Source organism: Rhamphochromis longiceps, linkage group LG8 (assembly GCF_057381845.1).
Source record: "Rhamphochromis longiceps isolate RC_006_pf linkage group LG8, R_longiceps_female_GT1.1, whole genome shotgun sequence".
Lineage (NCBI taxonomy): Eukaryota > Metazoa > Chordata > Actinopteri > Cichliformes > Cichlidae > Rhamphochromis > Rhamphochromis longiceps.
The window spans coordinates 17,571,985-17,588,342 of record NC_140564.1 but is presented as its reverse complement, the minus strand read 5'-3'; the positions used below and the strand labels follow the sequence as shown (position 1 = coordinate 17,588,342).

Here is a 16,358-nt window from a genome sequence, read left to right as displayed (position 1 = left end):
TGTGAGAGTAATACTAATGAATTCACAGTGAATAAATGGGTGTAAGTAAAAGTATTTCTACTAGTGAGAATGATTTTGAAGCGAGCCATCTGCTGCGGTGAGGAAAAGTGAACTCCAGACCCTGATTCTCCTGACATTATCCACAGTTCACATTTGAAGATTTAGCTTTCTAATCCTTTCAAATCTGTCACGTTTGTTCCTGCAAAGCAAGAGTTGCATTTTCTCAGATTTTCACAGAAGTGTGCCACATGCCTTTACGGTCAGCTGACCACACATTGTCTTGTGTTTGCTCTGTACTCCCAGCGGTTACTTTCAGTTAGCCTTTTCCCAAAGGGACTGCAAAGTTATACAAGTGTATACTGAAAGCCATATCACATAGGGATTGAGTTTTTTTGGGAGGGGGTTGTAAGCCTTCAAAGCACCTCAAACCCACAGAGAAATCTGTGATATTAAAACCACAACTGACACCCTAATTAGCAGAAATTAAATTCTTGCAAATTGCATATAAATCTGTAGTAAAGCTCCAGCTTTAAACTACTAAGAATGACAAGTAAATTGCTCAGACACACGCACCACGTCTATTTTCGTTTGGCTGTCTTGTGCATGTCTCTCTTTTGTGGAAGCTGACACTGACGCTGCATGACTGGAAAATATTCAGCAGATATGAGTCAGATATAGTTATGAATATATCTTGGTAGTGAGCTGCGCTGCAGAATTCAATTCATAGAAATCCATGCCACATTTCAATCAAACCTAACAGAGAAACCGAGCCTGCTGTATTTGAATCATGCATACCTACCAACTCACAGCTGTGGAAACTGATACACCTGGTTATTTATCAGACATTTTATTTGGCATGTCAATGTGCAAGCGATCAATGTCAGTGCAGTCATATAAATTAAAAAAGCGCAAACTGATTTGCAGTGTGTGTGTGTGCGCGCCTCGCTGTAATGTATCTGCAGAGATGCAGCAGCTTAAATGGCGAAGGAGTGGAGTAATTCCTTCTTTTACAGTAAGTGGAATTGACTCTGTCTCACCAAGGCTGTGCTCTCCATTCAGGATTCACACTCTCCTAATCGCACATGCACGGCTATATTTAGCTGCTCCTTTGGATGCTGGTCTGGCGCATCTCCTTGAAAAACCATGCTTCTTAGCCTCGAGGAATAAGATGCTTAAGTGTTTAACAGTACACTGAGACTGGTCTTTTCCTTGACCGCCACCCCTGCCACTTGGCTTAGTGAGTGGGTGGGTTAAAACACAGGCTGAGGAGGTCCCAACGAGTACTGATCTGATTCAATGACTGAATATTGCAGGAGCTGGTACTGGGGTGTGTGTGTGTGTTTAAAATGATGTCGAGGATTTCTGTTTCTTATGTAAATTTAGACACTGGGTATCTCAGTGTTGTTATGTAAAGGGAAAATTTTACATTATCTATGACATATAACATGTGTGGAACTGAGCAGAATCACTGAAAGCTAAAGGATGACAGTGTGCACTGACACTTTGTAGCAAACGTGCCTTTCATGATGCCCTTGTGAGAACTTCTCACAGTTCCCTCTTTCCCTTCCTTAAAAGTAATTCCAGAGATCAGCCAATAAATTATAGCGTATGCTCTCCTTACAACACAGTCATTACCATTTACTCAAAACAAACAGGAATCAATGAAGTAGGTATGTAGACTATCACATTACATGCTATTAAATAGGCTCTGAGTATGAACACTATAATCCAGTCTCAGCTGAAATGCTACACACCTCTCTCTTCACCCCCCCACCCGGATCAATGAGTGTTCAGTCAAGGACCAGAAAAAGAGAAAACAGAAATGAAAGTCATTTCATTCATAGTGACCGTTTTGCTACCAGCATCACCACACACACAAACACACACACCATCCCCATCTCCAAATGTTCTGTTCTTGTTTTATACCCCTGATTTACTAAGATACTGGCCAGTTAAAGTGATCGAAAGGAAGGAGGCCTGTGGTCCTTGTGGAGAAATGGCATCACGAATCATGAGGCTATTACAGTAGCACTGGGGGAGGGGGCCTGCATGTAGTGCTGACTTGACTAGGCAATGCAGAGTGAGCAGGGTAAGAGGAATAGATGGGAGAAGAGGAGGAGGCATGGGGACTGCACAAGCTTTCTCTGAGTCACACATGCAGACATTCTTCATCTCTAACTCGGGGTGCGAGCTCTCATGACCCCTTCCTCTTTCTTAATCTCAGTGAAATGGGGATTCTCCCACTGTTATGTGGTACATTGCTGCATATCACACCTGACTGCAAACCACCTTCCACTAAATGGCCCTAGCCCGGGTGCAAGGTGTAGAAAATAATAAATAAGATATCTATTGCTTTCACCCATCATTTCGTCCTCATTCTTCAGAAGGGTGAATTAAATGTAGATATCAAAGGGAAAGCCTGCAGCGGAGCATACCAAAGTGAAGCACAATAGGGGTGACCTTTAAAATAAAAGGTGAAAAGAAAGAACAAAAACGCTGTTTTTGCTCAGACTACGTCATTAAAACATCGCTTTAAACCCGTACATTTTCTTTCGTAAACAGTCTGTGTCGAACAGTAAATCATTAACCTTTTTTTTTTTTACTGCGCCCCCCTCTCACCCTGTCAGTGATAGGTTTTGTCCGTACGACCAGTCAGGTGATATTTTCCGCTTCGCCATTTTGTACTGCTGCGCCGGGTATTTATCGCAGGAGTCGTGACTGTTTCGTTTACACTGTTAGGTTAGGCGACAAGAAGGTTCCTTAGTATAGTCGCTTCAGCATTTCAATTCCGTGGCCTTCGACAGGTTTCGTGAAGTGCGCTTTTTGACACACCAGATATAATTAATTTTGTATATTTAGTTTATTTTTTTTTATACCGTAAAACGTGAGAAAGAATGTCGTCTTCCGAAGGCCCCGAGTACGCCCCGTTCTTCTCAGCGATGGGTGCCTCTGCGGCGATGGTGTTCAGCGGTAATTATAAAAGGATTATATTTCATATATCAATTATTATTTAACCAGTGGTGCAGTTTTCTTTTGCAGCTTAATCCTTTTTGTGTGTGTGTGTGCATGTGTCCCAACGCGGCGATCTCAGCCATAGTACTTCTTTCCGAGCTAAGTGTGAGGGCCGTCCGCTATCGTGGCAAAGCTAATCTCGAGCAGTCGTTTATTTAGACTTCGCTGGTGCAGCCAGTGATTGTTGGCGTGTTCCCAACTTGCTAATTTTTAGTTTGTATTTCTTTGTGAATACAATTGTCACAGCTAGCCTTCCCGCTTCATCATGAGACTGCGAGGACTAGTCAAAGCTAGTTGACTAGCTGATGACGACTACAAAAGTTAGCTCTGGCGTTAGCCTGTTTTGTCTAAAGCAAAAGGCACGAGAGAGGAAGGGATGCGAACATATACGATCGTGCCAATACTCTATTCAAATAAAGTAGTATTATGAGACTGAGTTGTAATATGGTTCACTCGTAACACAGCCTTTTGTTAGGGTGCTTCTTTTAGGCATGTTGGGTTGATTGCCACTTTCCTCTAAAATGCCACCCTGCTGCATTAAGGCTACAAGGGTGTTGAGTAATAAGTTGTAGGAGTTGTATTAAGAAAGGACGCAATTTTAGAAAGTGAAACTCGTAAAGCTCGAGTTTTTTCGCTCTACATAAACGGTTTGAGTTTTGTTTGTAGCGTGTTATCGAAATTACTGGTTGGTTGAAAACCTCTTTCTTACAACTGAGCACTGGAAACCAGGATCAGCTGGTTAACTTCCTTATTGGTGTAAGGAATGACACAAGATCACATGATTATCACATGATGAGCCTTCTGACTCGGAAATGCCATCTGGGTATTTATCTTCTTACACGTTAACTTCAGGATGTTAAAGTTAAGAAGTCAGCAGGGAATTGTTTTAAATATCAAGTCATTGTTAACTAGTTTCAACAGGACTGGTTTCAGGGCTTTAAGATGGAAAGTGGGAAGTAATATAAAAAGTGAACTTTGATACCTGCTTGTTTTTTTTTTTTATTACAGGTCACAATTGTTTTATGGACTATTTCCTAATTTAATACTTCTCTTCCTTTAATTTGGTGTAATGGCAGTAATGTTTTTCCACACTTCAAAAATAATTTCACATTGACAAAGTTTACAATCATGCTGCAACAGTTAAACCACCAAGCCACTAATTGACCAATTTACAGAGTTGTAACTCCAGGCATGAGGGAGCTCTGTCATATTTATCTTGTTGATACCTTTTTTTCAAGACATCACAAGATCTGTGAAAAATTGGCATTTTCAGACCTCATCATGAGATTTCATGAGCTGCAGCAATTCAGATTCAAATATGATATAGTGAGTGCAAGTAATAAGTAATAATGCCCAGCGATTAATCATGTGTTATATGTAATTGCCCCATGTTAGAATACTTATTATTATTTTTAAGTCTGTGATGGTGAAAGAGTAACAAGTGGGACACTGCAGAGAAGAAAGGGGGCTCGTGCTTGCATGAAAATGGGGACTTTTTATGAATCGAGCTTCAGCTTTGAGCAGTCTAATTGTTCTGTGGTTTCATTAACAGGAATTGTTGCCTGTGCTTCTGTGACATCAATCACTGCAGTGTACATGAGCTCTAAAATAGTGGCTGCCATTTAAGTTTATTCTCAACATGTCGTACTTTAAGGGGTTGGCTAAAGATTCTTACAATAGAATATTTTAAAATGTTTGAACGTATCTGCTGAAATAAGTGGATGCCTTGGTTTTTAATAGCGGCACTTGGCGTCCTGCTGTCACATGCTGTGAGTTGCAGCAGTGGTGTCAGGTGATAATGAATTGTTTTAGTGATCTTTAGCTAAGAACAGGTGATACACTCAGGGTGTTACAATCTGTGGGACAAGTAGCACTTCTCCTGTGGCAGCATTCTTTCTGTTTCTCCTCCTTCATGAATCACCACAGCACCTTTTCTCTCTGCAGAACCAATAAAAATAAAATGTAGATTTATATCCTGATTGACAAACCTACTGATTGTGGGGTTGATGCATGTTCATTGCTTGAAAAACTGCTTCTCTTGCGCTGCAGTAAATTTTCGATTTCCTGCAAAGCTTATTTTTCTTTTTTCTGCCTAATCATTTTTAGAAAGTGATTTTTAGTTACTTGACCTTTAATTAACATTTGCGTTATTTCTCTGTCTTCCGTGTTGAGAGATGATTGGTGATGGCACATATAGGTTCTAGACATCCCCCTCAAGCTTCTGATGCAATATATCGGTCAGGGCAAGTCTTAGTTTTCACAACCAGCATCTTTTCCTTTCCACGTTGCAGCTAGAAGTCCTGTTTTCTAAGACTGGTTAACGGTTTTCGAATGAAGAAATTGCAGTTTCATGTTGAATTTCTTTTCTTTCCTCAAAACCAGTGCTTCCTCATTTATCTGCATTCATGGCAGACGGATGGGCTGTCTGCTGCGTAGGCATTTCGCATGCAAGATCATCTCTAGCTGCAGGCACCTCCTGCTCTGACAGAATAAGACGTCATAAGGGCATCCCATACATAAAATATTCTGTGGGTGGAAAGGAGGAAAAGCTCTTTACCTACGCTGCGGGGATTAGGATTAAAATCCAGAGGTTTTTCTTCCACACCACTGTAGAAACCATTCTGCCACACATCAAACTTTTAATCATCAGGACAGAATAAGAATGTTTATCAGCGCTCACCTGTCACGCTTGAGTAAGGCCTAATAGACCAAGAAAGAATAGTCGAGGGATTATATTACTGACTGTAATGTATTACACTCACTGATGATGGACGGCTGAATTTTTCTAAACTTTTAAATAGACGAAGGCTGAAGTGTGTTAGCATATTGCCCTGTAGTCATTTGGTTTATCAATATAATAGTTTTCTTTTGGGGAAAATGCTTTAAACATCGCTGCTGTCTCAATCAGTTTTTATATTGAAGCACTTCGGTCAGTGTCACGTCTAATTTAAAGCATTTACACCCCCGGCTGAAAGTTTGGCACCTCCAAAGTCAAAATGAAAAGTAAAACTCTTTTTCTCACTTCTTTTGGTTCTTGCAATTCTCACAAAAAACAATGCCCAGTCATACAAAGACACATCTGAGTAGATGAGCAGGAGTGATTTAACCTCTAGTGATATCATCAGTCTGATGTTAAATCAATATAAGTAGTGAGGGGGGTGTGGGCTGGCTGCCATGTGCACATTTGTGGATTGGCCTGAATCTCCTTCCTGTCTGTCTCTAGATCTGTTTGCCAGATATCCTCGCAGCTAGTTTTATTTAAACTGACCAGAAAGCCATCTCTCCAGGCTCTACACAGTGCAGGACACCTCGGGCTGTGTTTACCAGGCTGTCTCCAAGGATGATCTCACAAGAGACTTTTCAGATTTAATCATCATCTGCGTGTTGGCTACAGAGAGCCAAGAAAATGACATTGTCAGGGCATTGGTTTTTACACCACTGATATGACAAGGTCAGCTTAAGATCATAGTGGCCTCATAAATGAGAGGTTACAGATTTACACTTTTTTTTTTTTCCCCCGTATTCTCAAATATTTTGTTACATGGGATTTGCCAGCTTGGTAACAAAATTTGAGTGCAAAGGCTGTATTGAGCAATATTGTTGAATTTGTGAAAACTGAAAATTTCCCAATAAAAATGTGAATGTGTTTATAGCCAAAATGGTGGCCCATACAGAATGTAAGCAGTGTGTGGTCAGAGCTTTGAGCTGTTTGCTTTGAAGTGAATGAACAGGTTTGCATTAATGTGCACACACCTTTGACAGAGGAAACCTTGTCAAACCAGCCTCTCTGATTCTCGACCCTCTTTCAGCCTTTTGTTTGTATATTGAGAAATGAGCCACATTGACCTTTTTTGTCAGGCAGAATTATGACTTGTTGTTAATGGATGTCTTTTCTTCTATATTTGTTTATACTATGCTTTTCTAATTTCGAAACGGGCAACTATTGATTTTTCTTTTACTCTGCTCCTGCCGTCAGACTTGATTGTGTGTGACGCAGACGGTGCCGTTGTAAGTCACAGATCAGCAGAGCTAAATTCGCTGGTGAAGCTTTTTGTTCTCTACGTCCCCCATTACTTTACAGCCTGACAGGCTAAAGATGTTACACAGCAGATGTTGCAGGGTTGTGAATAAATATGTATTCACACTGCAGTTTTGTGTGTGTACTGAAGCCCAAAGTTCTTCAGAGTGTGATATATACAGCTCTGCAGCCTAATTCTGAAATAACATTGGTTGAATGAGAATACATATTTAATTGTCTAAATCTGTATTTGTAGAAAATGTTTTCATTGGTTTCAATTTGAAGGGGAAAATTTCCCAAGTAGAGCCATGTTGGATTTTTAAAGGGAACAGAAACTAACAGCTGTGTCGTTGCTCCATCTCCTGTTTCGCTTCTGCTTCATTATTCAGCTCTGCCTTCTGGGTTCAGTCATCTGTCTACCAGCCCATTGTGACCTGTGCATTGTAGTTTATGTGCTCTAGTTTGCTGTGTTTTTATTTATCTAACTCGTTATCATTTCTGTCATTCCTTACAGCCTTGGGAGCAGCCTATGGCACAGCCAAGAGCGGTACAGGTATTGCTGCCATGTCTGTGATGAGGCCAGAGCTCATCATGAAGTCAATCATCCCTGTGGTCATGGCGGGTATCATAGCAATTTACGGCCTGGTAGTAGCAGTGCTGATTGCCAACAACACTGCAGAGAAGCAGTCTCTTTACAAGTGAGTTCGCCTGACAAATTATTTTCTATAGATGCACAATTTGCAATTTTTCTTTTTCTTTCTGAAAGACTGACCGTCCAGTTCTGCTTTTAGACAATTTGAATTTCATTGTGTGTACTCTAATTTGGAATATTCAATCATTAAAGGACGTTCTTCCAATCTCGCTCAAAATAATGAGTTCTGGGATGGTGAACAGGGCAAAGAAAAAGTGTCAAGTCCCTCATTATCTAAGGCCAAGTCACACAAGTATAAAGATGAGATATATGTATAAAAATATATAAAATTTCAATCAGTTGGTAAGCAATTGCTGGCAGGCACTAGGTGAAAAAGGCCATTTGCACCAAAAACCACCTTATGATTGCTTTGGTTGCTGCATTTTCCAATAATTTCATGAACAACTCAGACTTCTCTGCAAACAGTTGCCAACCAGGAGCCAAGTGGTGGTAAAACTTGAACAAGTGCAGACGTTTTTGGTTTCTTTCACACTTTTCAGCCTTACTACCACTTGGAAAGTAGTTGGTTTGGAGAGAAGTCAGCCTCTTCCATCTGAACCTTGGGCAACCACGACAACCTGCTAGCAACCAAATCAATCACAAGCAAGTTTTCAGTCCAGCACTGTAAGCCTGTTTCACCTATCACCAGCCAGCAGTCATTCGCTGGCAGGTCGGATATCACATTTTTCCGTAGCAACCTGTTTCACGGTCGCCAATCTGTTGCGGGGATAACTGATCAAGACGGACAATTATTCACACTCCATATTTATTATAAATATTAAGAAATATTTGTTCCAAACATCCTTGATTTCTATCTTAATTCATTTATTCTGTGTAATGCCTGACAGTATGGGCAGTGTGCAGTATGGCCATATACAGGGAGCTTTACCAGAAAAAGTAATAAGCTATTGAAACTGCTTTTTTTTTTTTTTTTTTTTTTTTAAAAGAAGTAAAAGTGTTGTGGGGTTTTTTTACGCACTTCACTGAGTAACGCACATGATTTGTTTGTTTTTTTTGTTTGTTTGTTTTTGTTACTACACAATGGAAAGGTATAATGATCTGGAGATGAACACCACATGATCTACTTTGGTGTTTTTTTGTTTTTGTTTTTTTAAATTTCAGAATGACTTTTACTCAGTATCATCAGACTTTTAGCTGCTCTGAGTGTTTGCCTGGGCTATCGAGTCCCTTGCTATAAGGAAAGTCTGTTAACCCTTTAGAGCCGATCGGAGCGGGAACGCTCTGTTATGCGTAACTATTTTTAAATCCCAGTAGCACTGCAACCACGTAAGCTAGCGCAAAAATTTTTTTTGCATATGAAACCGGAGGAGTTGTACTTACATCTGATGCCATCAGCTTGTCCTAGGTCACGGTTTCCTTCCACATAAAGCTTTGCAAAAACTGCATAAAAAGCGCTTGCAGGAACAAAAACATAATATTCCAGAAACACGCTTTACCGATCTGATCAGCTGTTCAAAACACTTCCTACGTTGGAATAGACGTCAGCGCGAACTTTTGCATTTCCGCCATTACCTGCCCGAAACCGGAAGTGACGTCATTTTCGCGGAAATGTAGTCTTTTTTGCGATCAGGGCCTCAGGGCCTATACTGCTCTTTTTAAAAGTTATCTTTGACTTTATGACTTTCTGTGTCGTTTCTGGGATGCTTAGGACTCATATTGCACTGCTGGAAATAGTTTATTTTGATGCATATGCTGCTTTTTTGCAAATTTGCAGTATAATATTTATTTTAGTTTTTCCTGCAGTGTATAAAAATTGGTGTATTTCAAAAATAAAACTATGAAGACACTCAAAATAAATTTCCTGTGGTAGGAAACTATTTTGTGCAACTTTTTTGTATTTACAGTTTTGAGGGATAAGACTCTTAAATTTCTCTAACTACAAATATATGTTAAAAAATCAAAAACGATTTTCAATTTTTTTGTAGTTTATTGCACTTTTTTGCAATTTATGTAATTACTATGCACTTAATGAATACATATTATTAAAATCTGGGCTATAATGGTTGTATTGATGTGTAGCAACTTGAAATGCTCCCAAAAATGGCTCCACAGCATGTAAAAATATAATATAAGCTCTGGCGGACTTGGTTCTATGGTAGGTCTTAAAGGGTTAATTGAAAAAATGGGGAATGAGTCATACTGTTGAACTGAGATTCAACAGTATGACTCAGTAACTGGGGGGAAGAATCAAATGAACATGTTGGTGATTGAATAAAATGTTGCATTGGTTACAGCTTGTAAAAGAAATATCAGCTTTTCGGGTCACTAGACTTGTATCGAAGGACAGGCTGTGATTAGTCACATTAGTCTTGAAGATGCTCTGATTTGTGTCAACTTCAAAGGTTAAAGCAACATCTTTGTGCTAACCACTGTCTGTGTCTCTCTCTGTGCAGGAGTTTCCTCCAACTCGGAGCTGGGCTGAGTGTGGGCCTCAGCGGACTGGCAGCAGGTTTTGCGATCGGCATTGTCGGCGACGCGGGCGTGAGGGGCACCGCTCAGCAGCCAAGGCTTTTCGTGGGCATGATCCTCATTTTGATTTTTGCTGAGGTCTTGGGTCTCTATGGGCTCATTGTTGCTCTAATCCTCTCAACAAAAGGTTAAAAAGAGAGAGGAACGGGTTTGGGCGGGGGATTTTGGCACGTAAGATGAAAGAAGTGATGCAGGAGGGGTAAAAATAAATTAAAATGGCTCCATAAATATGGTCTTATCTCAACAATGTGTACAGTCGTCCCAATTTGATAGTCAACTTGTAAATGCGCAATGTAGTGATTTGTCTGTCTTGTGTGTGGGTGTGTGCGCGTGTGTTTAAAAACAACTGTATGATGAAGATTCCTTTTCTCCCTCCACTTATTTCAGGCTTTGAGGCCAGCTTGGCCTCTGGTCTTAGAGCTGACCAAAGGGCCGTACAGCTTTTCTTTTTTTCCCTCTCCTCCCATATCAGCCTGGGAGTTGACACAGTTTCTGCATTAATCTTGAGGATCTATTTGTAAAAAGAAATGTGTATGGACTAAAAAAAATTTTTTTCTTTTTCCACTGATTTTATTTATAAGAAATTGTTCTTTGAACTGTTTAATGCAGCAAAAGTCTCTTAATTCCCCAGGATATATACATATATAAATATATAGACATATAAATATCTATATAGATAGATTTAATGCACTGTGGGTTAATCGTGATAAGTGGTTGGAATTCCTCTGGACGTAATTCTTGGTTTAATAATTAAGATTGCCTTTAGTATGTTGCTGGTGGAGTGGGAGTTTTATGTGTAGCTGTATTCTAATCATTGCGAACATTCTCAAACTTCAGTGTTTTTCCTGTAGTACTGCTGTTTGCATTAAAAGTGTGTGTGCCCTGTGTTGGGGTCTCACAAGTGTAATTTCCACATTTCATCTCCTCTCCATCTTATTCACCTGCCCCCTTCTCCTCCCCTCATCCGTGGATGTACTTCATCTCTTCCACATTCCAGCCGTAAGAATCCTGCATGGGTTTTAGTGTTTTGTTGCTGTTGGAATATGAACCTGAAGCACAGGCTGGTTTCAGAAGATTATGATCCAGATCAAGAATCAAGACTTATGATATCAGATTTAAATAATATCATTGCAAAAAATGAGGGTTAAATGGTGTTTGGGAGATGTGTTGTAGGATGTAACAGGGAGATTAGTATGCAAAATTCGACCTAGTTTCCTACATGGACTTGACCAATTTGATCTGGAGTCTTGTTTTCTGAAAATGGTACTGCTGCTGACGCATTTTACCGAAGCACCAATCGACAAACCTGTATTGTCACTGGTATTGAATTTATCCTGATGTGTCGACGTGAATGTTTTCACAATTGAATTAAAGATTCCAACTTAGATTTGACTTGCGTCCAAACACACAGACTGTAGCGTTTTCAGTACTCCATATTTTATTGTCGTTTAAAGCCTCTCTTGGGCAGCACAGCTTACCATCGTATTACAGACCAACATACAAAGAAAGGTCAGCTGAGTTGTTAACAGTTATCTTTGTTTTGTTCCGCGCTCAGAGCCGACAATCTTCAAACCACAACAAGTGCAGCTTCAGCAGACATATGCACAAAGTCTGCTGTGCAGCAGAGATAACGGACACTACCAGCATGATCAGTAAATGGTTACATAAGGCTGGAACTAAACAAAGGAAGTCAACACTTCTCATGTAGTTTTCACAGCACAACTATGCAAAATCTGTCTCAGTCAGTTTGTAGGCTGTTGAGCAAAGTCTGAGAAATACTGCTAATGGCACTGAAGGTGGCACTGTCAGGAAATGACTGTGTGAAGTCTCTGCCCTCCTCTATACTGGCGCTGAGAAGAGGATCCAATGGCACACAACCTGAAATGAGTGAAAAGAGATGACTGATCCCACATGAGGTTAACTCTTAATACACATCCCAGCATCCTCTGTTAGTAGTGCAACTCAAATTAGTCATTGATGAAATGTGCTATAGTTTTGTGTGCTGGCTAAAGCTGGCGACTCAATGCCACTGGTGAGCTGATCGATCTGCATTATTGATTTTCACACAAAGTGGTTATGCAGTCAGGAGAAATTGAATTATCTATTCATCTGAGTGACACCTACTGATCAGTTATGCATCATTCTTTTGAACAAAGTGTCTGCATAGACTTTAAGCAGCATGGAAGTGATGGAAAACCCCCAGAATCATGACTGGTGGGTCAGGAGTGACACTTCCTGCTAGTGTACTGAGACACCTTGTGGCTGCATGCTAGCATTACAAGTAATTCACTGCTGTGACTCTCACCTAGAAACACAGACCCAGTCGTTTTGGCCAACTCTTCACCACCACCCTTTGAGAATACATTGCTGCACTCCTTAAAAAAAAACGAAAAAGGTAATGATTAAAATAAAATCAGGTTATTCTAAATGGAGAACCAAAGAACGGAGATAAGACTAGAAGAGTGCTAAATAAACATAGTTTGGTGAGTAAATAACTGAGGACATATTAAAAGGAGCACAGTGTCTGATAAGTTGTATATTTCAGTAGAACAAATAAACAGCAGCATAAAGGCTCACTCACAGAGCAGTGTGGACAAACAAATCCACTCATGTTCTCTACGATCCCCAGGATCCGTACACCTGTCTTCTTGCAGAAGGTGATCTCTCTTCTCACATCACCTGTAGATACTGCCTGTAAGAAAATACATGACCAACTTACTTTGAGTGTCATTCATAAAAGAGTGTTTTTATTAGCATGCATTAGGTGGTCCAGCAGTTCTGTCTGTAATAATGACCCCAATAAAAGGAATATATGACAACATATTTTGGTCTTTGCAGAAAATACTACACAAGAGAGGTGCAGTGATGGCCAGTGTTCTTATTTACCTTACTATACAAAACGTGTGTTTTTTCTTGCCTCATTCTGATATGTACCTGAGGGGTGGTGACCAAAATGGCTCCATCCACTCTGTGCTTCTTAAGGTTTTCCAGTACGGCCAAATGCTCATCTGATGTCCCGGGCGGTGTGTCCACCAGCAGCACATCCAGCTCTCCCCAAGCTACATCTGACACAAACTGACCAATCAAAGCTGTGGGTAAAGCACATGCAGACATGGATAGGATGAATGGTAGAACAAACTTGAGCTCAACAGCAAAGTCTTCAAACACTGGGCTGGTGATGCAAACAGTCACATTGCACAATTACTTAAACTTAGTACTGTGAATGCACACAGGGTTGGAGATTCTTGGGAAGCACAGGGTGCTTGTTTGTGGTGCTCTTCAAGACCTCAAAGGATGTCTTGAAGAGCACCTTCACAGGTCTTGTACAGTTCAAGCCTTTCAGATTAGTAGTCTAGCAGATACCGTTTTTCTTGGGACCCCTCCACACCACAGCTTCATCTGGGTCCTCCAATAGAAAGCCAATAGACATAAGGGCCAAGCTCTTCTGGGTGTCAGTGTATACCGGCACCCAACCCGAGTCACACTGGTGCACGTCGGGCCGGCCCATACTCAGCATACGAGGAATGCTTGGCCCACAGAGGTCAACGTCGAGGATGCCAACCTGATTAAACCAGAAGTTCCTGAATGAGCTTCCCATTTGTATGAACATAGTCAGGCATAGCAAAACAAAACAGTAACACTGATGGGTGATTTCTCCATTTAAAAAAAATAATGAATCCAATTAAGCATTATAATGTGTTGTAATATAACAGCATGGTGGTAGGGCTGTTCGATGTAACGATATCGGATGACGATATAAAAACATATGTCGTTTCATTTTATGCTATCCTTTGTTTCGTGGTGTCGCAAAATAAACTGTTTACGGTAATATTTTTTCATGTTTTGATGGTCACTGTAGTGGCTTTATTAAAGTTCTCTCTTTCTCTTATATTTAATATAACCACACTATGGACGGACAAGCCCCTGTTTTTATGCGTTGTGGTTAGCAACAATGACGGTAACACCATCGCGTGTCCGCTTGTTTATCTTCCACATAAACCTTTCACAATAAAGCTCAAGATCCTGTTGAGACTTTTCAAAATAAACTGAATCACGTGAAAGAGCAGATTATTTACGGATGAGAAGTAAAAAAGAGCCGCCAGGTGCTAAAAAATAAACCTTAGACTCAAACGTTAGAACAGGCTTTTCCCCACAGCACTCCGTGTAATAAACACTCACAAAGAAAACGGTGGCTGTTACAACTTGTGTCTAAAAATGTATAGTTTCATGCATCGGTTAAAACACTGGACTCCAGCTACATGACGCGCAGCTGGAAACACTTCCCGCAAGATGGAGCTGCCCGAGATTCACAGAATTTACAGAAAATGTTACATTTTTGTGATTTATATCGTTATCGGGACGATAGATGTCTTATATCGGGATATGAGATTTTGGTCATATCGCACAGCCCTACATGGTGGCATATCTTGACATGAACTAAGCTCACCTTCTTCCCAGCATGCTTCAGGGCCAGCGCCAGCTCTGTGGTGATGGTGCTCTTTCCCACTCCTCCTTTCCCTGACAGAACCAACACAACGTGTCGGACCTGGCCCAAGTTTCCATCTGATTTAAAAAGCAGAAAAAAACTAATAAATTAAGGCTTTATTAGTTTAAATTTAAACAAGCTATGAGACACTCTACCTAATCTGGAAATAGGTTTTAGATAGTGCGGAGGGCACGAGCCCAGTTCACAAGTTCAGCATCAAGTTACTGTCGTTACAGTGCACAGTAACTATATAATTATACATGTTTATTACAAACTTCACTTTTCTAAGGCGATGAAGGCCTTTTACTGAGTATTGAACGACACGGTGGTTAATCCTTAGCAAACGACAGTCAAACATAATCTGAAACGGTCAGTTAGCTTCTGGTAGTTAATTGGCTAAATTAACCGTCAACTACCGTCTCCTAGCATGACAATACACAAAATATATGATAATTAAAAACTGCAGGTATCTGCGAATACTTTTGTTCGCCGGTAACTTCGACTTACCATTAATTTCTTCCATATTTTGGATATCAAATATGCGCACAGAACATGAGGGATCAACTTCCGATATAGTCACGCAGCACCTATCCAATCATACAATACATCCTACATCCAAGTCCCGCCTTTCTTTAAACACAACCAATAGGTTTCTGAAGGGTAGTGCGCTGCATTCAAGAGCGAAGCAAACGTTCAAAAACACAGAGTAAACACGCCCTTGACTGCATGATAATGGTGATCATTATTTTAATCTGGGTCGAAATCTAGAGTCCTACCACGCCAATTTTTTTTAATCTTTGGTTGAGACTGTTATCTGACCAGAAAGCAACAGTTTTAATTAAATGTCGTGTTTAAAATACTTTACTTCCTTTGACTACGATGACCTGGATGACTGAGAACCTTCACAGACACTTTACTTCTGTGTAAACGCTTTTTGGAGAAAAGCAGAAAAAAAATGCTTTTATTAACGTTGCTGTTGACTGGGAACACAAAAACAAACCACAGAGCAACTTGTTGGGACGGATGAATATGGTTTATAGTTTTTGGGGTTATAAGACTTTATTACGAGAGGAGTGCCAAGCCCATTTTAGAGAAATTTCGGAGTGACGCACAACACCCATGCCCATGGATTTGATTTTCCTCTTTAGCGTTCTCTCTTTTTCTTAAATGGATCGTATTGAAGATGTGTTTTCACAATTCGTCTTTCCATTTAAAACACAAAACTTCGCCTGAATTGGACGTGCACACATTTTCAGCCTTTTTTTCTTTGTTTTTTGTAGACATACAGTGTGGGGAAAAATCTTAAATAGGAATGTGACGGGGGGGGGGCAGATGGGATATTGCACAGTGGCAGGAATGAGCAGCAGTACAGACTGAACAGTACAGAAGGTTTTCTTTTGTGGCAGTTGTTACAGTATTGCACTTTTTAAAAAATATATAAATATCAATAAAGTGGAGTGACCAGTGCAGATTAAACAGAGTACTTGTAAAGCAAACAGACTCCTGTAACGTCTGCCAGATGGTAATAAGGAGAAGAGCTTATGTGCTGGGTGGCTGTGCTCCTTGATGATGCTGTGTGCTTTACGGTGAAGACAAATGTCCTGAATGACAGGAAGCCTCATGCCAGTGATGTGCTCTGCTGCCTTCACCACCCTCTGTAG

The 16,358-nt window shown here is 40.4% G+C and overlaps 2 protein-coding genes across 2 annotated transcripts; one reads left to right on the top strand and one right to left on the bottom strand.

Annotated features, from left to right (window-relative positions):
• Window positions 1–2,682: 2,682 nt before the first annotated feature.
• atp6v0cb (ATPase H+ transporting V0 subunit cb) lies at window positions 2,683–11,598 on the top strand. Its single transcript, XM_085416195.1, has 3 exons — window positions 2,683–2,970; window positions 7,545–7,728; window positions 10,136–11,598. Exons 1-3 carry the CDS (start codon window positions 2,895–2,897, stop codon window positions 10,341–10,343), a joined length of 468 nt encoding a protein of 155 aa, XP_085272321.1. The 5' UTR covers window positions 2,683–2,894; the 3' UTR covers window positions 10,344–11,598.
• Window positions 11,599–11,631: 33 nt separating this feature from the next.
• nubp2 (nucleotide binding protein 2 (MinD homolog, E. coli)) lies at window positions 11,632–15,335 on the bottom strand. Its single transcript, XM_085416193.1, has 7 exons — window positions 15,205–15,335; window positions 14,659–14,774; window positions 13,575–13,773; window positions 13,146–13,300; window positions 12,793–12,903; window positions 12,517–12,586; window positions 11,632–12,089 (listed from the first exon to the last, which is right to left on the bottom strand). The coding sequence occupies exons 1-7, from the start codon at window positions 15,218–15,220 to the stop codon at window positions 11,950–11,952; spliced, it is 807 nt and encodes a 268-aa protein (XP_085272319.1). The 5' UTR covers window positions 15,221–15,335; the 3' UTR covers window positions 11,632–11,949.
• Between the last annotated feature and the right edge of the window lie 1,023 nt (window positions 15,336–16,358).

What these genes read in the sequence shown, in the direction of transcription:
- atp6v0cb (XM_085416195.1), top strand. Translation starts at nt 2,895, where the DNA reads ATGTCGTCTTCCGAAGGCCCCGAGTACGCCCCGTTCTTCTCAGCGATG. An exon ending in TGCGGCGATGGTGTTCAGCG is followed by an intron (nt 2,971 to 7,544) that starts GTAATTATAAAA and finishes CATTCCTTACAG; the next exon opens with CCTTGGGAGCAGCCTATGGC. An exon ending in GAGAAGCAGTCTCTTTACAA is followed by an intron (nt 7,729 to 10,135) that starts GTGAGTTCGCCT and finishes CTCTCTGTGCAG; the next exon opens with GAGTTTCCTCCAACTCGGAG.
- nubp2 (XM_085416193.1), bottom strand. An exon ending in TGAAGCATGCTGGGAAGAAG is followed by an intron (nt 13,774 to 14,658) that starts GTGAGCTTAGTT and finishes TGGTTTAATCAG; the next exon opens with GTTGGCATCCTCGACGTTGA. An exon ending in GACTGGGTCTGTGTTTCTAG is followed by an intron (nt 12,090 to 12,516) that starts GTGAGAGTCACA and finishes CACTCATTTCAG; the next exon opens with GTTGTGTGCCATTGGATCCT.